This window comes from Haematobia irritans, chromosome 1, assembly GCF_050003625.1.
Source record: "Haematobia irritans isolate KBUSLIRL chromosome 1, ASM5000362v1, whole genome shotgun sequence".
Classification (NCBI taxonomy): Eukaryota; Metazoa; Arthropoda; class Insecta; order Diptera; family Muscidae; genus Haematobia; species Haematobia irritans.
This window is the reverse complement of record NC_134397.1, coordinates 139,578,390-139,604,150: the sequence shown is the minus strand read 5'-3', so window position 1 is coordinate 139,604,150 and position 25,761 is coordinate 139,578,390. Positions and strand designations below refer to the sequence as shown.

At 36.0% G+C, this 25,761-nt stretch overlaps 1 protein-coding gene across 1 annotated transcript in view; it reads right to left on the bottom strand.

Annotated features, from left to right (window-relative positions):
* Syt14 (Synaptotagmin 14) overlaps window positions 1-25,761 on the bottom strand; it is a 46,915-nt gene that overhangs the window by 11,486 nt on the left and 9,668 nt on the right. The window contains 6 exon segments of the mRNA XM_075302691.1: window positions 1,434-1,748; window positions 4,167-4,313; window positions 4,387-4,625; window positions 12,922-13,263; window positions 13,326-13,529; window positions 17,743-17,890. Of these exon segments, the coding sequence (XP_075158806.1) occupies window positions 1,434-1,748; window positions 4,167-4,313; window positions 4,387-4,625; window positions 12,922-13,263; window positions 13,326-13,529; window positions 17,743-17,890 (1,395 nt within the window).

The window sequence follows — 25,761 nt, the reverse complement described above, 5'->3', positions numbered from 1 at the left end:
CAAATATGGCCCCATTTCAACTTAAACCGCACACTAGATATGCTAATGTTCTCGAGACGTCAGATATCACTCCTGATATCTGCTATAACGGGTCGCTGCCTGATAGGCGATTTTGCAAAAACTATTGGCGCGAAGTATAATGACTATTGTATGAGCTGTCATGATGCGGAGGAAAAAGAATCAATTAAACACCTCTTGTGTGAGTGTCCTGCATTTTGTGTAAAGCGCAAGCAACTTTTAGGAGCATATAGCTTCAGATTACTGGCGGATCTGGAAAACGTTAACTTAAGCAGTCTGCTAATGTTTTTGGAACAATCTGGTTGGTTCAACAAAGAAAAATAATCAAGAAGGTTCAGCGGTTAAAACTAGAAGTGCCCATATGTAATGGGTACTTTTAGTTAATGTGGTATCACAATGGACTGAATAGTCTAAGTGAGCCTGAATCTTAATCGGGCTGCCACTTTAACCTAACCTAACCATCTACAAAGTGGTGCAGGGTATAATATAGTCGGCCCCGCCCGACTTTAGACTTTCCATACTTGTTTCTATAGAAAATTTTCTCAAAATTTTATTTCTATAGAAAATTTGGTAAATATTTTATTTCGACAGAAAATTTTGTCACAGATTTTATTTCTATAGAAAATTTTGTCAAAAATATTTTTCTGCAGAAAAATTTGACAACATTTTATTTCTATAGAAAATTTTGTAAAAATTTTATTTCTATAAAATTTTTTGTCAAAATTTCATTTCTATAGAAAATTTTGTCAAATTTTTATTTCTATAGAAAATTTAGTCAAATTTTTATTTCTATAGAAAATTTTGTCAAAATTTTATTTCTATAGAAAATTTTGTCAAAATGTTATTTCTATATAAGATGAGTATTTTGCAAAATCTATTAACACATCAAGGATTCTACTAATCTACTAAACAGTAAAAAATCTACCATATTTTATAGAATTTTACTAACCGTGACCGAATTTCGATCAGATCGGATGTAAATCAAGCCTTTAGGACACTGAAGAAGACAAATCTCTGTATCAGTTTATATGAAGACTATACACGCTTAGAGCAATATGGATCAATTTTAATGTGGTTGCTTAGAAGTGAGTACCATCATTAGAACAACATTTTCGGCAGATCTGATGACAAATAAGTTATCATGAGACTTGAGAAGCCAAATCAAGGGATCGGATACGGGGGATGTACTTGTATATAGTACTAAAAATCTTTGTACCAAGTTTAAAGCTGATATCTCAATTCGCTAGACAATTAGTGTGATATCGAAAGACGGACATAGGGACAGACATGGCTAATAGACTCAATATTTTTAAAGATAGAAAAGTTAATATCTACAAAACGTGCCAAAGTCATTTTTTTCACTTCTGACTATAATTTCTAGTCCTATTAATTGAAACCTATTTCAAATAACTTACCGATGATGTATTTCTTGGCTCCAAGGGTAACCATAGATTTGTTTCCAATTCTAAGTCTATGGTAGCAAAGCTTACATATGCTTCACCAATCAGTCGTTCTTTGCGCAAACGTTCGCAACCATAAAGACGAACACGCAGACCCATGTTATTCACCTCTTCCGGTGTGACACGATGTAATAGAAAACTCTCCACATATTGTGGATTTTCTCCGGAGCGTATTTTTGTCTTATGTTTTTGCTTTTTATTCGGCAACATTAGAAGGCGCACTTGCGTGTGACATTGCTGGCCATTGCCCAGGGTGGGTACACCGCGTGCCTGAAATTGAAATAATAAATATCATAGTTACACAAATTGTCAAGTTCGTGTTTTCTGTAAAATATAAAAATATTGATTCTAAAATAACATTTATTTTGAATCCGTGGCGAAATGTACAGGATTTATATATAAATCTGCATTTGGCATGCATAGCTAAAATATTAATTCTACTCCCTGTGTAAAATTTAGAGCAAATTAGAGCAAAACTATGCCTTCTGGGGACATATAAGTATATATCGGGTATAATATATATATATATATATATATATATATATATATATATATATATATATATATATATATATATATATATATATATATATATATATATATATATATATATATATATATATATATATATATATATATATATATATATATATATATATATATATATATATATATATATATATATATATATATATATATATATATATATATATATATATATATATATATATATATATATATATTTATATATACATATATCTTAATCTGTACCGATTTCAACCAAATTCGGCACATTTCACAACACTATCAATTGCACTCCTTGTGCAAAATTTAAAGTAAATCAGGCTGAAATTCTGGCTTCTGGGGCCATATTAGTAGACATTGGTCGAAAAATATATATGGGAGCTATATCTAAAACTGAATCGATTTCTTCCAAAATCAATAGTGTTCTATTCTGACCCAAAATACATACTTGTGCCAAATTTGAATTTGATTGGACTAAAACTGCGACCTAGACTCTGATTACAAAAATGTCTTCACAGACAGACGGATATGGCTAGATCGACTCAGGGCCGCCCCTGAGCAATATTGCCAAAGACATCATATATCTATCTCGGCTCCTTCTGGGTGTTGCACACATATGCACTAGCTTATAATACCCTGTTCCACAGTGTGGTGCAGGGTATATACATTGATTTGTTCAAATTAACACCTTCTGTTAGAAATAAGGGTTGTAAGGGTCCCAATTTCGGTTGAACACAATATGTTTTTTCTCTCTCCGGTAATGTTGACATCTGAGTTATGATAGATGTGGTACCACTATAGGTTTCTAGATGTTAGAAAGCAATTTGCTCTTGCTATGCTTATCTAAAAAAGGATGAAGTCCCCACATCGTCAAAATCATTTTGATATATTTTATTGAATTCAGAAATAAAGTTTTTTGCGATGGCTAGAGCCCTTGAATAAATTTGAATAAATCTGTTGTTTGTCGCACCATCGCGTCCAAAATATGGACGAAAAGGGGCGGGAACATCACCAGAAATGTTCCAAAAAGCGAAGAAGCTGAAGATATCCCGAGAATGCAAATTGAACTTGGATTAAAGCAATTGAAGGTCCAAATGTGCAGGAGGTCATCGATGCATTTTAGTTAGGCTGGTGTCAAGGAGTTGCTTCGCTTACACGAAAGTGGCCAATTACAAAATACGACTCCCTTTGATCAGAATCCCTTACGAATTGAACAATTTATAAGGGATTACTTTACAAACAGATCAGTTGAAAATGTACACATACCAATTGCAGCCAGAACTTAAATGCCGCCGATGATAATGGTGTAGGCTTCCGTAACGGCCGATGGTCACACTTCGCCGAGCGTGGGGTCAAAATAAATGCCTTATCAATATCAGGAAAATGTCCTAAATACGGTTCTTGGACAGACAAATATTTCAGACGCAGACCCTGGACATTCCAATAGGAGTCAGCATGTCTCAACCAAAAATGGATTAAAACATGGTTCCTCGCTTCCTTAGATTTTGGATATCAATCCTTTGGAGTTTTGTGCCTGAATCATTTTGGAGAGTAAGGATGACACTAAAAATACCCTAATGTCAATCACCTCACGACGATGCTTTGCCGGGAACGAGCCAGAGGCAGTTTCATGCAGCGTATGATGGCTTTGTCAGGCCAGTTGAAGACCAATTCGAACAAATCTACACTGATTTTAAAATATTATATTATTTCCGACTTTTTATGCTTTAGAGTACATAATTTATTACAATATATAACAGCCAGCCTGTATGTCATCTTCTGTTGGATTGTTTGGAAATATTATAATGTTTCCATTAATATTTCCATTTGTACGTTGTGATCCACAAACTTATTACTGAAGGGAGTCACCATGCTGCAATGGTTAGTGTGACCGCTTTGTATACGAAGGCTTGTTTATGCCGTTCGGACTCGGCTATACGAAGGAGGTCCCTTGTCAATGGGTTCAACATAGATTCGGGCAGAACTCATTGATAAGAGCAAATTTCACCACTTGTAGTATCACAATGGACTCAATAGTCTAGTCTAGCCTAAAATAATGTATTGCCACCTACCTACCTAACCTAACCTAATATTGAGTCGTTTCGGAGGAAAGAATTACGTTAATTGTGCGTGTCTGTACCAGTATTTATATAATTTAATTACCTGAAGCACATGCACGGTCATCTTGCGCATGGGTGCATCATATAAGAGAGATATTTCAATGCTGCCAGATTTTCCGTAGCACTGAGTCTGCAGTGATATATCATCGGATTTAATTGATCTTAAATCGCTGGTATCAAACAAAGGTTCCTATTAATACAAAAAAATGGAAATATCAACTGGATTACTCAATATGTTTGGTGAAATTTCGATATATACTTACATCTTCATTATTGTTATTATTATTATTATTATTGGTGGTTGTTTGGACATTATTGTTGCACTGAATATTGGGCACATCGTCTAAACTTTCTTGGCGTGGTGGTGTTGTTGCATTTGAACTATTTGAGATTTTTTGATATTTGGCTGTTTTTGTAGATTCTCCACTTAGATCAATGCGAGCCTCTTTCAGCGGAGCACTATTTGATATATCGGAAGTTTTACTTATTGATGGATGACGTTCTAGAAGAAAAACAAAAAGAAACAATACTACATGATTAAGAATGAGCTAACAAAGGTCATTATTTTGTTTCTCTTTTTATGAAAAAAAAAAAAATAATTTGTACTAGAAAAGAATGCGCATTCTGTGGAACAGGATATTATAACTTATTGCATATGTTTGCAATACCCCGAAGGAGACGAAATGGACACATGGTGTCTTTAGCAATAATGCTCAGGATGGGTCCCAGATCCATCGATCTAGCTATGTCCGTCTGCCTGTGAGTTTTCTAATCAAAGTCTACTCCCTGTGCAAAATTTACCGCAAATCGGAATAAAACATTGGCTTCTGGAGCCATAGGAGTGTAAATCGGGCGAAAACTATATATGGGAGCCATATCAAAATCTAAGCCGATTTGGCTGATACTCTGCAAAATACAAAATATTCTAATATACGAAATTGGAAGAAGATCGGTTGATATATATATCATTTATATCTAAATCGGTTATAAATATATATGACAGCTATATCTAAATCTGAACTGAATCAATAGGGATCGTCTTTGAGCCGAAAAAACCATATGCCAAAATTGAGGACGATCGGACTTAAATTGCGAACTGGACTTTGCACACAAAAATACATGAACAGACAGACGGACATCGCTAAATCGACTCAGAATTTAATTCTAAGACGATCGGTACACTAAAAGATGGGTCTTTGAAAGTCTTTGAAATAAAGTATTGAAAACCATCTCCTACTTTTCAGCGCTATAGTTAAGATACAACAAGTCAACAAACCTAAAGACGATTTCATTAATTTTAAATAATTTTTCAGAATTATTAAAGCAAAGTGGACCTTATTCAAACAAAATATTTTTTTCATGTAAATATAAGCAGTTTTTGAAGTCGAATCATTTAAATATGATGGCAAAGAGACTTCATTGAAAAGTTTATCGACTTTTGGATAAGGGAAAAACTTTATATCAGAGACATGCATCTTCTATGCTAATCAAAATTCCCATTCGTATTTTAACGATATGACATATTTGGCCCCATTTTTAGTCTCTATCTTTGGTTTTTTACACCGCCAGTTAAAATGGCATGGGTTCAAAATAAAACAAGTAAGGAAAGTCTAAAGTCGGGCGGGGCCGACTATATTATACCCTCCACCACCTTGTAGATCTAAATTTTCGATACCATATCACATCCGTCAAATGTGTTGGGGGATATATATAAAGGTTTGTCCCAAATACATACAATTAAATATCACTCGATCTGGACAGAATTTGATAGACTTCTACAAAATCTATAGACTCAAAATTTAAGTCGGCTAATGCACTAGGGTGGAACACAATATTAGTAAAAAACAAGTATATACAGCACTAAGTTCGGCCGGGCCGAATCTAAAATACCCAACACCATGAACCAAATATTAGGGTTTCCTTTGAAATTTCAGGAGGGCTTGAAGACTTGAGGACACTTCCCGAAGATAAATTTAAAGATTTCACCTATGAGGACTATATCAGATTCTGGATTTATAAGAACCATTTTTGTTTGAGTTTTAGAGGAATCATTAACATCTCTTGTAAGTATGCAAGAAAATTATAAAATAACGTCTTGATTTGAAATCTTAAATCTGTAGAAGTAAAATATAGAAATTTTACATTGAGCTATTTTCATGATCAGTGCGCCTTCTACACCCTCAAGAAGTGAAGTCGGTCTATATGGAGGCATTACCAAATGGACCGATAAAAACTTAATCCGATACACGTTTTTGTGAGCATAAAATACCAGAATATTTACAATTTCAGGCAAATCAGATAAAAACTACGGTTTCTAGAAACCCAAGGAGTTAAATCGGGCGATCGTTCTTATGGGGCTATACTAAAATATGGACCGATACTCACCGTTTTCGGCACACCTCTTTATGACCCGAAAATACCTCTAGATTTCCAATTTCAGGCAAATAGGATAAAAATTTCGGATTCTAGAAGCCCAAGAAGTAAAATCGGGAAATCGGTCCATATGGCGGTACACCTCTTTATGGTCCTAAAATACCTTTAGATTTCCAATTTCAGACAAATTGGATAAAAACTACGGTTTCTATAAGCCCAATACCGGTCGTTTTATATGGGGACCATACCAAAACATGGACCGATACTCACAATTTTTGGCACACGTATTTGTGGTCCTACAATACCTCTAGATTTCCAATTTCAGGTAAATTGAATAAAAATTGCGGTTTCTATAAGCCCAAGAAGTAAAATCGGGAGATCGGTCTATATGGGGGCTATACCAAAATATGGACCGATACTCACAATTTTTGGCACACGTATTTGTGGTCCAACAATACCTCTAGATTTCCAATTTCAGGTAAATTGAATAAAAATTGCGGTTTCTATAAGCCCAAGAAGTAAATTCGGGAGATCGGTCTATATGGGGGATATACCAAAATATGGACCGATACTCACAATTTTTGGCACACGTATTTATGGTCCTACAATACCTCTAGATTTCCAATTTCAGGTAAATTGAATAAAAACTGCGGTTTCTATAAGCCCAAGAAATAAAATCGGCAGATCGGTCTATATGGGGGCTATACCAAAACATGGACCGATACTCACCATTTTTGGCACACCTCTTTATGGTCATAAAATACCTCCAGATTTCAAATTTCAGGCAAATCGGATAAAAACTACGATTTATATAAGCCCAAGACCCCAGATCGGGAGGTCGGTTTATATGGGGACTATATCAAAACCTGGACCGATATAGCCCGTCTTCGAACTTGACCTGCCTGCAGACAAAAGACGAGTTTGTGCAAAATTTCAGCACGATTGCTTCATTATTGAAGACTGTAGCGTGATTACAACAGACAGACAGACGCACAGACGGACATCATTATATCGTCTGAGAATTTATCCCTGATCAAGAATATATATACTTTATATAGTCGGAAATCGATATTTCGATGTGTTTCAAACGGAATTACAAACTTATTATACCCCCGTCACCATTCTATTGTGGTGGGTATAAAAAAATATGGGAAAGATTTAAATCTGAAGCAATTTTAAGGAAACTTCGCAAAAGTTTATTTATGATTTATCGCTCGATATATATGTATTAGGAGTTTAGGAAAATTAGAGTCATTTTTATAATTTTTCGACTAAGCAGTGGCGATTTAACAAGGAAAATGTTGGTATTTTGACCATTTTTGTCGAAATCAGAAAATATATATATATATATGTATATATATATATATATATATATATATATATATATATATATATATATATATATATATATATATATATATATATATATATATATATATATATATATATATATATATATATATATATATATATATATATATATATATATATATATATATATATATATATAGGAGGTCGGTTTATATGGGGACTATATCAAAACCTGGACCGATATAGCCCATCTTCGAACTTGACCTGCCTGCAGACAAAAGACGAGTTTGTGCAAAATTTCAGCACGATTGCTTCATTATTGAAGACTGTAGCGTGATTACAACAGACAGACAGACGCACAGACGGACATCATTATATCGTCTGAGAATTTATCCCTGATCAAGAATATATATACTTTATATAGTCGGAAATCGATATTTCGATGTGTTTCAAACGGAATTACAAACTTATTATACCCCCGTCACCATTCTATGGTGGTGGGTATAAAAAAATATGGGAAAGATTTAAATCTGAAGCAATTTTAAGGAAACTTCGCAAAAGTTTATTTATGATTTATCGCTCGATATATATGTATTAGGAGTTTAGGAAAATTAGAGTCATTTTTATAATTTTTCGACTAAGCAGTGGCGATTTAACAAGGAAACTGTTGGTATTTTGACCATTTTTGTCGAAATCAGAAAATATATATATATATATATATATATATATATATATATATATATATATATATATATATATATATATATATATATATATATATATATATATATATATATATATATATATATATATATATATATATATATATATATATATATATATATATATATATATATATATATATATATATATATATATATATATATATATATATATATATGGGAGACATATCTAAATCTGAACCGATTTCAACCAAATTTGGCACGTATAGCTACAATGCTAATTCTACTCCCTGTGCAAAATTTCAACTAAATCGGAGTTAAAAATTGACCTCTGTGGTCGTATGAGTGTAAATCGGGCGAAAGCTATATATGGGAGCTATACCTAAATCTGAACCGATTTCAACCACGCATAGCTAGAATGCTAAATCTACTCCCTGTGCAAAATTTCAACCAAATTGGGCCAAAACTCTAGCTTTTCGGACCATATTAGTCCAAATCGGGCGAAAGATATATATGGGAGCTATATCTAAATCTGAACCGATTTCAATCAAATTTTGCACACTTGACTATACAACTAAGTGTTATGTTTGTACAAAATTTCAAGCATATCGGTATAAAACTCTGGCTGCTGGGTCCATATTAGTGCATACCGGGCGAAAGATATATAAAGGGTGATACGGTCAAAATTTGGTCAATATAAACTTGACGTATTTCTTTCAATTTTGCATTTAAAAAACCTGAACACCCCTCATTTTGAAGGTGTGTGTGTGTAGAATGTTGCTCCTATTTTGATTTAGGAATTCACTCTTCAGTTGTCAAAATGCCGTCCATGCAAGAAGAGCAGCGTATCAAAATTTTGCTCGCGCATCGCGAAAATCCGAGCTACTCGCACGCAAAGCTGGCACAATCGCTAAAAGTTGCCAAATCAACCCTTACAAATGTAATTAAAGTGTTTGGGGAACGTTTGTCGACAGCCAGGAAGTCTGGATCGGGGGGAAATCGAAACCCGGAAGCCGCTGAGAAGACAAAGAGAGTTGCGGCATCTCTCTCTCCGAGATGCCGCAAATAAGCTGGGTGTATCGTCTACAACCGTGCATCGAGCCAAAAAACGAGCCGGACTCTCGACTTACAAGAAGGTAGTGACTCCAAATCGCGATAATAAACAAAATACGACGGCCAAAGCGCGATCCCGGAGGCTGTACACGACGATACTGACGAAGTTTGACTGCGTGGTAATGGACGACGAAACCTACGTCAAAGCCGACTACAAGCAGCTTCCGGGACAGGAGTTTTATGCGGCAAAAGGAAGGGGAAAGGTAGCAGATATTTTCAAGCACATAAAACTGTCAAAGTTCGCAAAGAAATATCTGGTTTGGCAAGCCATCTGTACCTGTGGCTTGAAAAGCAGCATTTTCATAGCTTCCGGGACTGTCAACCAAGAAATTTACGTGAAAGAGTGTTTGAATAAACGTCTGCTGCCTTTCCTGAAGAAACACGGTTGTTCCGTACTGTTTTGGCCGGATTTGGCATCTTGCCATTAGGGTAAAAAGGCCATGGAGTGGTACGCCGCCAACAACGTGCAGGTGGTTCCCAAGGACAAGAACCCTCCCAACACGCCAGAGCTCCGCCCAATTGAGAAATACTGGGCTATTGTCAAGCGGAACCTAAAGAAGACCAAAAAAACTGCTAAGGACGAGCAGCAGTTCAAGGAAAACTGGCTTTCTGTGGCGAAGAAGGCGGACAAGGTGGCTGTACAAAGTCTGATGGCAGGTGTCAAGCGTGAGGCCCGGCAATTCGGATTTGGAAAAGCGAAAGCCTAACTGAATATTTTTCCTGAATTTTATACTAATTGAACTTGAAAAAGAAATATAATTTAATTTTTTAAATAAACGACCGTATCGCCCTTTATGGGAGCTATATCTAAATCTGAACCGATTTCTTCCAAAATCAATAAGTTTCTATTCTGACCCAAATTAGGAACATGTGCCAAATTTGAAGGCGATTGGACTTAAATTTCGACCTAGACTTTGATCACAAAAATGTGTTCACAGACAGACGGACGGACGGAAGGGTAGACGGACAGACGGACATGGTTATATCGACTCAGGGACCCACCCTGAGCATTATTGCCAAAGACACCATGTGTCTATCTCGTCTCCTTCTGGGTGTTACAAACATATGTACTAACTTATAATACCCTGTTCCACAGTGTGGCGCAGGGTATAAATATGGGAAACATTTAAATCTGAAGCAATTTTAAGGAAACTTCGCAAAAGTTTATTTATGATTTATCGCTCGATATGTATGTATTAGAAGTTTAGGAAAATTACAGTCATTTTTACAACTTTTCGACTAAGCAGTGGCGATCAGAGATGGTCTGTATCAAACTTTTTTAGGTTTGCGACTGTCGCAAAGTTGTAAACGTCACATATGCGTCGTAAATGTAGAAAAAGTAACAAAAGTCGCAAACTCAAAATACTTTAGTCGCGTCAGCTAAGCAGCGAATTCGATGATATCCAAGACGATGGTATGTGCGAAGAAGTTTCAATTCCTAGGAATGTTCACAATTTTCGGTTTATTTATGATTTATCGCTCGATATGTATGTATTAGAAGTTTAGGAAAATTACAGTCATTTTTACAACTTTGTATCAAACTTTTTTAGGTTTGCGACTGTCGCAAAGTTGTAAACGTCACATATGCGTCGTAAATGTAGAAAAAGTAACAAAAGTCGCAAACTCAAAATACTTTAGTCGCGTCAGCTAAGCAGCGAATTCGATGATATCCAAGACGATGGTATGTGCGAAGAAGTTTCAATTCCTAGGAATGTTCACAATTTTCGGTTTCAGTCCCCACATTTTCCCTATTGCCTTTTGCACGAGTACAGGGTAACCGTGGATTTTCTCGTCCTTTCTTAGCTTTAAGTTCAGTCTCCTGTCCAATATAATCCCAAGGTATTTTGCACACTCACCAACGGGAATTTTGATACCACCTAAGAAAATAGGCTTAACCGTGGGAAAACTTTCACAAATCTCTACAGAAACTCACAGCGAATGCTGTCAAACTAAATTAAAAAATGTTCAGGATTTCTTCTATTCAAAATTAGGTTTTCTACAGTAGGTTTACGACTTTTGCGACATACGTATTATACCGTCGCAAATGTATGTCGCAAAAGTCACAGTTTGTGACAGGCCAACCCTGGTGGCGATTTAACAAGGAAAATGTTGGTATTTTGACCATTTTTGTCGAAATCAGAAACACATATATATGGGAGCTATATCTAAATCTGAACCGATTTCAATCAAATTTGGCTCACATGACTATATATACTAATTGTACTCCTAGTGCAAAATTTCAACTAAATCGGAGCAAAAAATTGGCCTCTGTGGTCAATTGAGTGTAAATCGGGCGAAAGTTATATATGAGAGCTATATCTAAATCTGAACCGATTTCAACCAAATTTGGCACGCATAGCTACAATGCTAATTCTACTCCCTGTACAAAATGTCAACTAAATCTGAGTTAAAAATTGGCCTCCGTGGTCATATGAGTGTAAATCGGGCGAGAGCTATATATGGGAGATATATCTAAATCTGAACCGATTTCAACCAAATTTGGCACGCATAGCTATAATACTAATTCTACTCCCTGTGCAAAATTTCAATTAAATCGGAGTAAAAGATTGGCCACTGTGGTCATATGAGTGTACATCGGGCGAACGATATATATGGGAGCTATATCTAAATCTGAACCGATTTCAATAAAATTTGGCACACTTGACTGTAGTACTAATTGTTCTTCTTGTGCAATATCGACTCAGGAGCCCACCCTGAGCATTTTTGCCAAAGACACCATGTCTCTATCTCGTCTCCTTCTGGGTCTTGCAAACATATGCACTAACTTATAATACCCTGTTCCACAGTGTGGCGCAGTGTATAAAAACAAAACATTTTCGTGAAGCACGTGTGATTCATGTGAAACCGTGAATGTGGCTCAGTATACTAATGGGCCACGAATTCGTTAATTTTACTGTGTAAGCTTGAATTCCTACCCACATGGCGTGCGTGAGAACAAAAATTTCTTCGTGAATGTGTCTGAGCGTGAGTTACATTAGAACACAAGCTATTTAGAAGCCACAATTGCCTAAAGTTGCCCACAGGCAACATTCTCTACCGCCTAAACGAATGGGCGTGGCGACCCGAAATTTTGGCTAGACACTTCTTAAATGAATTCAACATGATTAAAAGTAAAAAAAAAAGTTTACGATACATGTAAAAATTCGGGGTCGAAAGGGTCAAAGCTAGATAGTACCCTAAAAAATGACTTCATACACAAGAAACAATACACTAGAGATATTTCTCTTTAGAAAAAAATCGTGAAATTGATTAAGAGAAATGAACTCTTGCTTGCCATACTTCTAAAACAAAAATTACCTTTCTTTTCGCCACTTAGTATACCAGTCTGACTATCAATTGACGCTTCGACTGAATCATTTGAACTACATTCACTATGTGACGATGGTATACCAACTTTGCCTCGCTCAGCTATGGCCAAAGGATCCTTGGAAGAATCTCGAGGTGCTACAGTTACACGTTGTAGGTCACTGTTGAAATAATTGAAATTTTGAGACAATGGATTCAGTTGATTTATGCCATAGATGGTAAAAGATCCACTCCCACTGGTCGATGAAGCAATACGGGCCTGCTGCAAACGTAATCTTCTCAATATATCCTCTTCTGAATCAGAACTAGTGTTGTCGTAACGACGCTTTCGTGCTGAAACATAAAAATGTAGGCATATATGTATATTGAGTACAGATTAAAAGGAAATACTTTACGCTAATACTTACATAGCTTTTGTACACATTTAGATGCCAAATGCTTCTCATCACAACAATGTAGTCCACGGCGGGCATGAAAACACCATTTTCGGTTGACATACAGAAAAAACAATAGCATTAACGCTATCACGCCAAATACGGCTGACAGTACTGTGGTAATCTCAACGGTTCCTGAAACAAAGAAGTTAATTGGGAATATTACTTAGGATAACCGGCAATAATATGCAACATTGTAGAAAATTAAAACGATCGATAAATATTTATTTAAATATACATAAAGTTTAAGCCAATAAATAATGCATTAATCTAAACTTGACTCGATATATACTAAATTTGGAACATCTCCTTACCGATACACAAAAATTGCTTTTCTGATTCAATCACTAAATTAATTGAACCAATTAATTTTTAGTTGAAATGTCTTCAATCACAGAAATGAAAGTATTAATTAAAAAATTAATTGATACTATTAATTTTTGTTTCAATTAAAAAATTTGTTGAATTAATAAAATTTTTAATTGAATATTTTTTTTAAAACTCAATTAAGACTTCGATTGGAAAAATTTTCGTGAAATTTTTTGATCGAAGATTTCTATTTTCAGGAAAATAGTATAAAAGTAGCAGCGTTTATAAATTCAAACAAGTATATACAGCAGTAAGTTCGGCCGTGCCGAATCTTAAATGCCCACCACCATGAATCAAATATTATAGTTTCCTTTGAAATTTCAGGGAGGTTTGATAACAGATATTCTCCCAAGCAGAGCAGTTCAACCAGGACACTTCCCGAAGATAAATTTAAAGATTTAATCTATGAAGACTATATCAGATTCTAGATTTATAAGAACCATTTTTATATCCTCCACCATAGGATGGGGGTATATTAACTTTGCCATTCCGTTTGTAACACATCGAAATATTGCTCTAAGACCCCATAAAGTATATATATTAAAAAATTTTTTGAATTAATAAAATTTTTAATTGAATATTTTTTAAAACTCAATTAAGACTTCAATTGGAAAAATTTTCGTGAAATTTTTTTCTGTGGACTTAAAAACCTCTAGATTTCCATTTTCAGGAAAATAGTATAAAAGTAGCATCGTTTATAAATTCAAACAAGTATATACAGCAGTAAGTTCGGCCGTGCCGAATCTTAAATACCCACCACCATGAATTAAATATTATAGTTTTCTTTGAAATTTCAGGGAGGTTTGATGACAGATATTCTCCCAAGCAGAACAGTTCAACCAGTACACTTCCCGAAGATAAATTTAAAGATTTTACATATGAAGACTATATCAGATTCTGGATTTATAAGAACCATTTTTATAAACTCCACCATAGGATGGGGGTATATTAACTTTGTCATTCCGTTTGTAAAACATCGAAATATTGCTCTAAGACCCCATAAAGTATATATATTCTGGGTAGTGGTGAAATTCTGAGTCGATCTAAGCTGTCCGTCAGTCCGTCTGTTGAAATCACGCTAACTTCCGAACGAAACAAGCTATCGACTTGGAACTTGGCACAAGTATTTGTTATTGATGTAGGTCGGATGGTATTGCAAATGGGCCATATCGGTCCACTTTTACATATAGCCCCCATATAAACGGACCCCCAAATTTGGCTTGCAGACCCTCTAAGAGAAGCAAATTTCATCCGATCCTGCTGAAATTTGGTACATGGTGTTAGTATATGGTCTTTAACAACCATGCAAAAATTGGTCCACATCGGTCCATAATTATATATAGCCCCCATATAAACCGATCCCCAGATTTGGTTTTCGGAGCCTCTAAGGGAAGCAAATTTCATCCGATCTGGCTGAAATTTGGTACATGGTGTTAGTATATGGTCTTTAACAATCATGCAAAAATTGGTCCACATCGGTCCATAATTATATATAGCCCCCATATAAACCGATCCCCAGATTTGGCTTGCGGAGCCTCTAAGAGAAGAAAATTTCATCCGATCCGGCTGAAAGTTGGTACATGGTGTTAGTATATGGTCTATAACATCTATGCAAAAATTGGTCCACATCGGTCAATAATTATATTTGGCTTGCGAAGCCTCTTGGAAGACCAAAATTCATCTGATTCAGTTGACATTTGGTACATGGTGTTAGTGTATCTATGCAAAAATTGGTCCACATCGGTCAATAATTGGGAGCCACCGTAGTGCAATGGTTAGCATGCCCGCCTTGCATACACAAGGTCGTGGGTTCGATTCCTGCTTCGACCGAACACCAAAACGTTTTTCAGCGGTGGATTATCCCACCTCAGTAATGCTGGTGACATTTCTGAGGGTTTTCAAAGCTTCTCTAAGTGGTTTCACTGCAATGTGGAACGCCGTTCGGACTCGGCTATAAAAAGGAGGTCCCTTGTCATTGAGCTTAACATGGAATCGGGCAGCACTCAGTGATAAGAGAGAAGTTCACCAATGTGGTATCACAATGGACTGAATAGTCTAAGTGAGCCTGATACATCGGGCTGCCACCTAACCTAACCTAACCTATCGGTCAATAATTATATCTAGCCCCCATATAAACCGATCCCCCGATTTGGCTTGCGGAGCCTTTAAGAGAAGCAAATTTCATCCGATCCGGCTGAAATTTGGTACATGGTGTTAGTATATGGTCTCTAATGACCATGCAAAAATTGGTCCATATCGGTCTCTAATTATATATAGCCCCCATATAAACCGATCACCAGATTTGACCTCCTCTCTTCCTCTTGGAAGACCAAAATTCATCTGATTCAGTTGACATTTGGTACGTGATGTTACTATATGGTATCCAACATCCATACAGGGATTGGTTCATATCAGTCTATAATTATATATAACCCATATAAACCGATCCCTAGATTTGACCTCCGGTGCCTTTTGGAGAAGCAAAATTCATCCCGTTGAAATTTGGTACGTGGTAGTAGTATATGATATTTAACAAAAAGTGGTCCATATCAGTCCATAATCATATATAGCCCCCATATAAATCGATCCCGAGATTTGGTTTTGGAGCCTCTTGGAGGAGCAAATTTCATCCGAGTCAGTTGAAATTTGGTACATTGTGCTAGTATATGGCCGTTAACAACCATGTCTAACTAGGTCCATATCGGTCTATAGTTATGTATAGCCCTCAGATAAATCGATCCCCAATCACACAAAAATTGGCCCATATCAATTGCATAATTGTATATAGCCCCCATATAAGCGACCCCCATATTTCAATTGTGGCTCCCTACGTACCGTGCAAAAGTCCACATCGATTCGTAATTATTTGTAGACTTACCTACACATACCTTTTTTGTCTAATATATACCACGTATGGACTAACTCATAATTTAGAAAACGATTTAAGATACCACAACCCAAGTAATTCGATTGTGGATTACAGTCTTTCGTAGAAGTTTCTACGCTATCCATGGTGGAGGGTACATAAGATTCGGCCTGGCCGAACTTACGGCCATATATACTTGTTTTAATTGATTAATTAAAAATTTAATTGATGTTGATTGCGCTATATGGGGGTTGTACCGATATTCGACACACTTTTTTATACACCCAAAATATGGCTAGATTTCGAAATTCAGCAAAAAGGATAAAAATTGGGGTTTCTGGACGCTCAAGACCCAAAATCTGAGAGTCGTGTTTGCAGACAAAATTTCATTACGGTAGCTTCATTATTGAATACTGTAGCATAATGACAACACACGCAGAGAAGGAATATGGTCACCTCAAACATGTTTCAAGAGCAAAATGTTATTTTTGTATGGTGGCCATGTAACATGTTTGTCACTAAAATGTTATTTTCTCGTCAAATATAACCTGCTTGCCGAAATCAGATACATGATTTCCGAGGAAATAATATGGTTGCGAAAACAATGTTATATGGTCACCACCCAAAAATAACATTTTGCTCTTAAAACATGTTTGAGGTGATCATATTCCTTCTCTGGGTGCAGAAAGACAGCCAGACAAACGGACATGGTTATATCGTCTTAGAATTTCTCCCTGATCAAGAATATATATACTTTATGTAGTAGCAAAACTATATTTCGATGTGTTACAAACGGAATGAAAAACATATTATACCCTCATCACCATTCTATGGTGGAGGGTATAAAAACAGTATTAGCGAACAGAAAAAATTATTTATTCGCTCATAAAATACATTAAATTATGTTTTTTTTACATAGGCCTAAAAGCATAAGGCAGCATTTGAACTTGCAACATCGAATTCCATTTCATGTGAAATACACAAAGTAGTTCCTAATGCAACCGATTTATAGTTCCCTGTAGTACTACCCCAGTGGGAAATCTGTCTACGAAGAATTTGTCTTCAAAGACGTCTTAAAGAAAATATTGAAAACAATATGCCTTCTGTAGACAATTTTATCGACATGGTCTTAATGTTGTCTACAATACATTTGTTTGTCGACATTATAATCGACGTACTGTGCAAATGTCGCTACTTGTCGACTCGATAATCGAAGTACTGTGCAGATGTCATCATCGACATGTTCACTGCCAGCGTCCTGCGTATTGTCGTAGATAACAATTTTTTTCCTCTTTTAATGAAAGTTAACGGGATATCAGATAAAAAATACAAAGCAGTGCAGAATAATTTAGACGTTAAAATTTTGATCATTGAAAGTTGAAGACTCAAATATTGTGAACGGATTATAAGGTAAGTTTTTCTGTAACTCTAAATTATGTGTTTAAAAAATTTAAAGTTGTTTTAAATTTATTCTATATTTTTCAGATGCAGAAAAATGGACGAAAGGAAATAACTTGCCCTTGTAAACATGTGGTGTAAAATAAAAACAATGTGTATAAAAAGTAAAAACTATATTCATTAATTTTAAAATAGTCCTTTTTATGTAAATAATTCTAAAATAAAACTATATAATAAAAAACAAGTAAGGAAAGTCTAAAGTCGGGCGGGGCCGACTATTTTATACCCTGCACCACTTTGTAGATCTAAATTTTCGATACCATATCACATCCGTCAAATGTGTTGGGTGCTATATATAAAGGTTTGTCCCAAATACATACATTTAAATATCACTCGATTTGGACAGAATTTGATAGACTTTTCAAAATCTATAGACTCAAAATTTAAGTTGGCTAATGCTCTGGGGTGAAACACAATTTAAGTAAAAACTATGGGAAACATTTAAATCTGAAGCAATTTTAAGGAAACTTAGCAAAAGTTTATTTATGATTTATCGCTCGATATATATGTATTAGAAGTTTATGAAAATTAGAGTAATTTTAACAACTTTTCGACTAAGCAGTGGCGATTTAACAAGGAAAATGTTGGTATTTTGACCATTTTTGTCGAAATCAGAAAAACATGTATATGGGAGCTATATCTAAATCTGCACCGATTTCAATCAAATTTGGCACACATGACTATACTACAAATTGTACTCCTTGTGCAAAATTTCAAACTAATCGGGATAAAACTCTGGTTTCTTGGTCCATATAAGTGCATATCGGGCGAAAGATATATATGGGAGCTATATCTGAATCTGAATCGATTTCAACCAAATTTGGCACGCATAGCTACAATGCTAAATCTACTCCCTGTGCAAAATTTCAACCAAATTCGGCCAAAAATCTGGCTTCTGGGGCCATATAAGTCCATATCGGGCGAAATATATATATGGGAGCTATATCTAAATCTGAACCCATTTCTTCCAAAATCAATAGTGTTCTATTCTGGCCCAAATTAGGAACATGTGCCAAATTTGAAGGCGATTGGACTAAAAATGCGACCTAGACTTTGATCACAAAAATGTGTTCACAGACAGACGGACATGGTTATATCGACTCAGGGACCCACCCTGAGCATTATTGCCAAAGACCATGTGTCTATCTTGTCTCCTTCTGGGTGTTACAAACATATGCACTAACTTATAATACTCTGTTCCACAGTGTGGCGCAGGGTATAAATATGGGAAACATTTAAATCTGAAGCAATTTTAAGGAAACTTCGCAGAAGTTTTTTTTATGATTTATCGCTCGATATATATGTATTAGAAGTTTAGGAAAATTAGAGTAATTTTTATAACTTTTCGACTAAGCAGTGGCGATTTAACAAGGAAAATGTTGGTATTTTGACCATTTTTGTCGAAATGAGAAAAACATATATATGGGAGCTATATCTAAATCTGAACCGATTTCTACCAAATTTGACACGCATAGCTACAATGCTAATTCTACTCCCTGTGCAAAATTTCAACTAAATCGGAGTTAAAAATTTGCCTCTGTGGTCATATGAGTGTAAATCGGGCGAAAGCTATATATGGGAGATATATCCAAATCTGAACCGATTTCAACCAAATTTGGCGCGCATAGCTACAATGCTAATTCTACTCCCTATGCAAAATTTCAACTAAATCGGAGCAAAAAATTGGCCTCTGTGGGCAAATGAGTGGAAATCGGCCGAAAGCTATATATGGGAGCTATATCTAAATCTGAACCGATTTGGCTGATATTGTGCAAGTTTTTCGAGACTTATAAAATATTCAGATATACGGACAGATCGGTGAAAAATATATATGGCAGCTATATCTAAATCTGTACCGATTTTTTCCAAAATCAATAGAGATCGTCTTTGAGCCGTAACAGGACCCTATACCAAATTTTAGGACAATCGGACTAAAACTGCGAGCTGTACTTTGCACACAAAAATACACCAACAGACAGACAGACGGACAGACAGACAGACAAACGGACATCGCTAAATCGACTCAGAATTTAATTCTAAGCCGATCCGTATACTAAAAGGTTGGTCTATGATTACTCCTTCTTGGCGTTACACACAAATGCACAAATTTATTATACCCTGTACAACAGTAGTGGTGAGTAGTCGTCAAGGACGAAATTCTAGAAATTGTCATTAATATTGTCATCGACGAGAACATAGAAGATTCTGTCTCCTATTAAGTCATCAACGAAAATGTTTATGATTGTGTCTTCGACGAAACCGTGGAAGACTGCGTCTCCCAGCTTATCATTAACGACAAAGTAGACGAAACTGTAAGCGATGTTGTCGTCATTGACATGATCGTTCACATTGTCGCTTATAATTTCGTGCTGGAATTTTGCGACATTTGTGTGAAAATGTCGTCAACGATTTGAGTGAAGTGTCCACTAGATAGGGTCGCGAAAAAAAGTTGATGCGGTCACCCCCCAGTTTTGTAGCATATTCGAAGACAATTTCAGAACACCAAAACTTTTTTGTTTCCGTGCACCCTACGACCCCCCGAAATACAATTTATTGTGCTGTGTCGTCATTTGAAGTCCGATTGAAAAGAAACGCATATCGTTGTTCGTGGTTGATCAGGGGCTATATTTCGTGCATTGGTCATTTTTGACTCCGACGTCAAATTTGATTTTTAATTTTTTATTTCGCTTCGTATACCCCTATGATGCCCATTTCTTATGACCATTATAAACATCTTAACAAAATATGAAACTTTTGATTTGGAAGTATTTACTTATATTCATTAACAAAAAAGTTACAGAGATTTTAAAAAGTCAATAGGTCACCCTACACACCACCAAATAGTTTTTGTTCTGTTGTCATGATGTCCGATCGAAACCACATGCACATCGTTATTCACATCTACGAAATTAATTTATAAGGCATTTAGAACACAAAACCTGTTTATCTGTAAATTTCTAACGGTACCTTTGTATACATACTCGTTGTTTGCACTATGGCATTTTCTGCGTTATGCAAAGTGCATGTGTTTTTGCAAGAACAATTTGAGAGCCTACTGTTTTAAAATTCTAAAAGCGAATGTGATCGCTACATGATTTTTTAAGTCTGTCGAACGAACGATATGCGTTTCTTTTCAATCGGACTTCAAATGACGACACAGCACAATAAATTGTATTTCGGGGGGTCGTAGGGTGCACGGAAACAAAAAAGTTTTGGTGTTCTGAAATTGTCTTCGAATATGCTACAAAACTGGGGGGTGACCGCATCAATTTTTTTTTACCTTTAGGCCGTGACCCTATCTAGTGTCCACAGTATGTCTTTAAGGATTTTAAACGGTCGTGCACGATTCGTTGATGATGTCTTATAGACAAACAACTCTGGGACAATGTCTAAGCATGTTACATATATGTATACAGTCACCGGTACACACCAATACCTTCAAATCAACATAGGAAATCCCAAAATGAGTCATACAAGTAATGAATAACATTCATGCGGCTATGTGGTACCATAACATTGTGACTATTAAATAAACCACGGGAAGTAGAAATTCATTTATTGTTATTTCCAACAATGTGTTATAATTCCTTCATTCAAATCATAGTAGTGTCCATTAGGTGTTACAATTCAGGTGTTGGATTCATCGAATTGTTGACGTAAGACATTTTTGAAATTATCCATCTAAACCTAAAGTTGAATGAAGGTGATGAAAACTATTCATTGGCGTGTGTCATTTAAAAGACATCAACTCAAAACAAACTAATAATATATATTCACAATAATGAAAATATGTGTTCACAATAGGTATATTTTCATTTCGATAATGTTCACCATTACAAACAAATACAGCAATCCCTCGATTTACACCGACTCGGTTTACATTGTTTCGATATATGTCGTCAAATTTTTGCTCTATCCAACTTCGATTTACGTCGTCGATTTTTTGCCAACTTTATCAGAAACGCCTTCCATAAGTGAAATAAGTACCAACGATAATGACATCGAAACATTTATTTCGGAAATTCTTACCGAAAATTCGTCAAATTGTGAATATTAATGAATAAAAGACTGAATTACTAATTTTTGAAGTTTTTTATTATGTACACGCACATACATACATAATTAAATGCACTTAGGAATAAGTATAAGCAATTTTTAATTCGGTTTACGTCGTTTCGATTAACGTCGTCAAATTCCGGAAACAATCACGATGCAAATCGAGGGATTACTGTACATCATTGATGGTATACATTGCAAACTTTTTGTACCCTAAACCATACACAGAAAAAAATTCACGATAATTTTTCCAATTAAAATCTTAATTTAGTTTTAAAAAAAATATTCAATTAAAGATTTAATTGATTCAAGAAAATTTTTAATTGAAACCAAAATTAATCACACAAATTAATAGTATCAATTATTATTTTTTTTTTAATTGGATCAATTAATTTTTCAATTGATACTATAATTTCTATGATTGAAGACATTTCAATTAATAAATTAATTGGATCAATTAATTTCCGGATTGAATTAGGAAAAAAATATTTATGTGCATAGTGGTCAGGGTAGGTTAAAGTGGCAGCCCGATTAAATTTCAGGCTCACTTAGACTATTCAGTCCATTGTGATACCACATTTAACTAAAAGTACCTATTACATATGGGCACTTCTAGTCTTAACCACTGAACCTTATCTATTATTTACTTTTGTGGAACCAACCAGATTGCTCCAAAAACATTAACAAACTGCTTAAGTTAACGTTTTCCAGGTCAGCCAGTAATCTAAAGCTATATGCTCCTAAAATTCGCTTACGCCTTACACAAAAAGCAGGACACTCACACAAGAGGTGTTTAATTGATTCCTTTTCCTCCACGTCATGACAGCTTATACAATAGTCATTATACTTCGCACCTATAGTTTTTGCAAATTCGCCTATCAGGCAGCGACCCGTTATAGCAGATATTAGGAGTGCTATCTGACGCCTTGAGAACACTAGCATATCTAGTGTGCGGTTTAAGTTTAAATGGGGCCATATTTGCTTGGTGTCGTTACAACCCTTGCAATTTCCCATCGAATATTGGCCATCATAACAGCCTTCTCACGCAGTAAGAGCTTGCAGGTGGCCAGAGGCATACCAACAGATTCTAGTTCCCCTGGAATATGTAAGGTAGTTCCTAGCCTTGCTAACACATCTGCTTCACAGTTCCCCGGTATGTTCCTATGACCAGGCACCCATATTAGGTGAATATTGTACTGCTCAGCCATCTCGTTGAGAGATTTGCGGCAGTCTATGGCCGTTTTTGAGTTAAGGAACAAGGATTTTATTGCAGGTTGACTGTCTGAGTATATATTAATGCCAATATTTGTTGGAACATTACTTCTCAGCCAATTCACCACCTCTCTTATTGCCAATATTTCAGCCTGAAAAACACTACAGTGATTAGGTAATCTTTTCGCTATTCGAATTTCCAGATCTTTAGAATATACTCCGAACCCCACTTGTCCATTCAATTTGGAGCCATCAGTATAGAAATCTATATATCTTTTATTCCCCGGGGTCTGTGTACACCACGCCTCACTGTTGGGAATTAGAGTTTCAAACTTTTTGTCGAAAAGTGGTTTTGCCAGGGTGTAATCCACTACGTTAGGCACATCTGGCATTACTTTGAGGACCGAACTATGACCGTACATTTTTTCCGACCACAGCGATAGCTCGCGCAACCGCACAGCCGTTGTTGCAGCTGACTGTTTGGCCAAAATGTCTAAAGGCAATAGATGTAGCATGACATTAAGGGAGTCTGTTTCTGTCTTACTAAATGCGCCTGAGATACATAAGCTCGCCATACGCTGAACTTTATCTAAACAAGTCGATTTCTGAAGTGCCGGCCACCAGACTACAACACCATATAGCATTATAGGCCTAACCACTGCCGTGAATAGCCAATGCACAATTTTTGGTCTTAGTCCCCACTTTTTCCCTATTGCCTTTTTGCACGAGTACAAAGCTACCGTGGCTTTTCTCGCCCTCTCTTCAATATTAAGCCTAAAATTCAGCTTCCTGTCCAAAATAACGCCAAGGTATTTTGCACACTCACCAAAGGGAATTTCAGTACCCCCTAAGGAAATGGGCCTAACCGTGGGAGTTTTGCGATCTTTGCAGTACATGACTATTTCTGTCTTTGCTGGATTTACACCAAGACCATTATCTTTCGCCCATTTCTCAGTCATCCGGAGAGCTCTCTGTATAATATCTCTGATTGTGGATGGGAATTTTCCCCTGACTGCTAGCGCCACATCATCTGCGTATGCCACCACTTTTATCCTTTCGTTTTCTAGAGAAACCAGAAGGTTGTTTATAGCAACATTCCAAAGAAGAGGTGATAGAACTCCTCCTTGGCGAGTGCCTCTGTTGACATACCTTTGTATGTTTGCTTGCCCTAGTGTGGCTGAAATACGTCTCTTTATTAGAAGTTCGTCTAACAGCCTAAGTATACCTGGATCAACATTCAGAGTTGTCAGTCCATTTAATATCGAGCTCGGATGGACATTATTGAACGCCCCTTCGATGTCTAGAAACGCCACGATTGTGTATTCTTTGACAGATAGTGAGCTTTCAATAAAGCTGACCAGTTCATGCAATGCGGTCTCAGTAGACCTGCCCTTCGAGTATGCATGCTGTCGTTTCGAGAGCAAACTTGAATCCACGCTAGTTCTAAGATACATGTCTATCATCCTCTCCAGGGTCTTAAGTAGGAATGAGGATAAGCTGATTGGTCGGAAATCCTTCGCACTCGAGTGAGAGGCTTTTCCTGCTTTAGGTATGAAGACGACTTTTGTTTCCCTTCACTTTTCTGGAATATATGCTAAGTTTACACATCGTTTATATATCACCGTCAACCAGGGGATAATTCTTTCAGCCACTGCCTGTAATTCCGCCGGAGTCCATAATCATACATAGCCCCATATAAACCGATCCCGAGATTTGGTTTTGGAGCCTTTTGGAGGGGCAAATTTCATCCGAGTGAGTTGAAATTTGGTACATTGTGCTAGTATATGGTCGTTAACAACCATGCCTAACTAGGTCCATATCGGTCTATAGTTATATATGGCCCTCAGATAAATCGATCCTCAGTCACACAAAAATTGGTCCATATCACGTTCATAATTGTATATATATCAGCGACCCCCATATTTCAATTCTGGATACCGTGACACCGGTATCCATGGTGGAGGCTACATAAGATTCGGCCTGGCCGAACTTACGGCCGTATATACTTGTTTTTAAATTTGGTCCGATGGTCGGACCAAACATAATTTGGTCTATTTTGGTCCATTTTCATAAATTTGGATTCTATCACATATTAAATAGTAGATGGAGCACCGCAAAGAATATTGTCGGGAGGCCAAATATGCTTAAAATACGAATACGAATTTTGCTTAGAATAGAAGACGTATTTCTCTGAAATAAAGTTTTTTCCTTGTCTAAAGGTCTCTAAACTTTTCAATGATTCGACATAAAAATGTGTATCCTAACATGAATGAAAAGTTCGTTTTAATGAAGTTAAAATGGATTTAATATTTCTGAAAAAATCTTCAAAATTAATAAAATGTTTCAACACATTGTTTTAAAGTCATTATACCCTAAACCACATAGTGGTCAGGGTATAATACCTTTGATCTGCCAAAAAATGGGCTTACCAGAAAT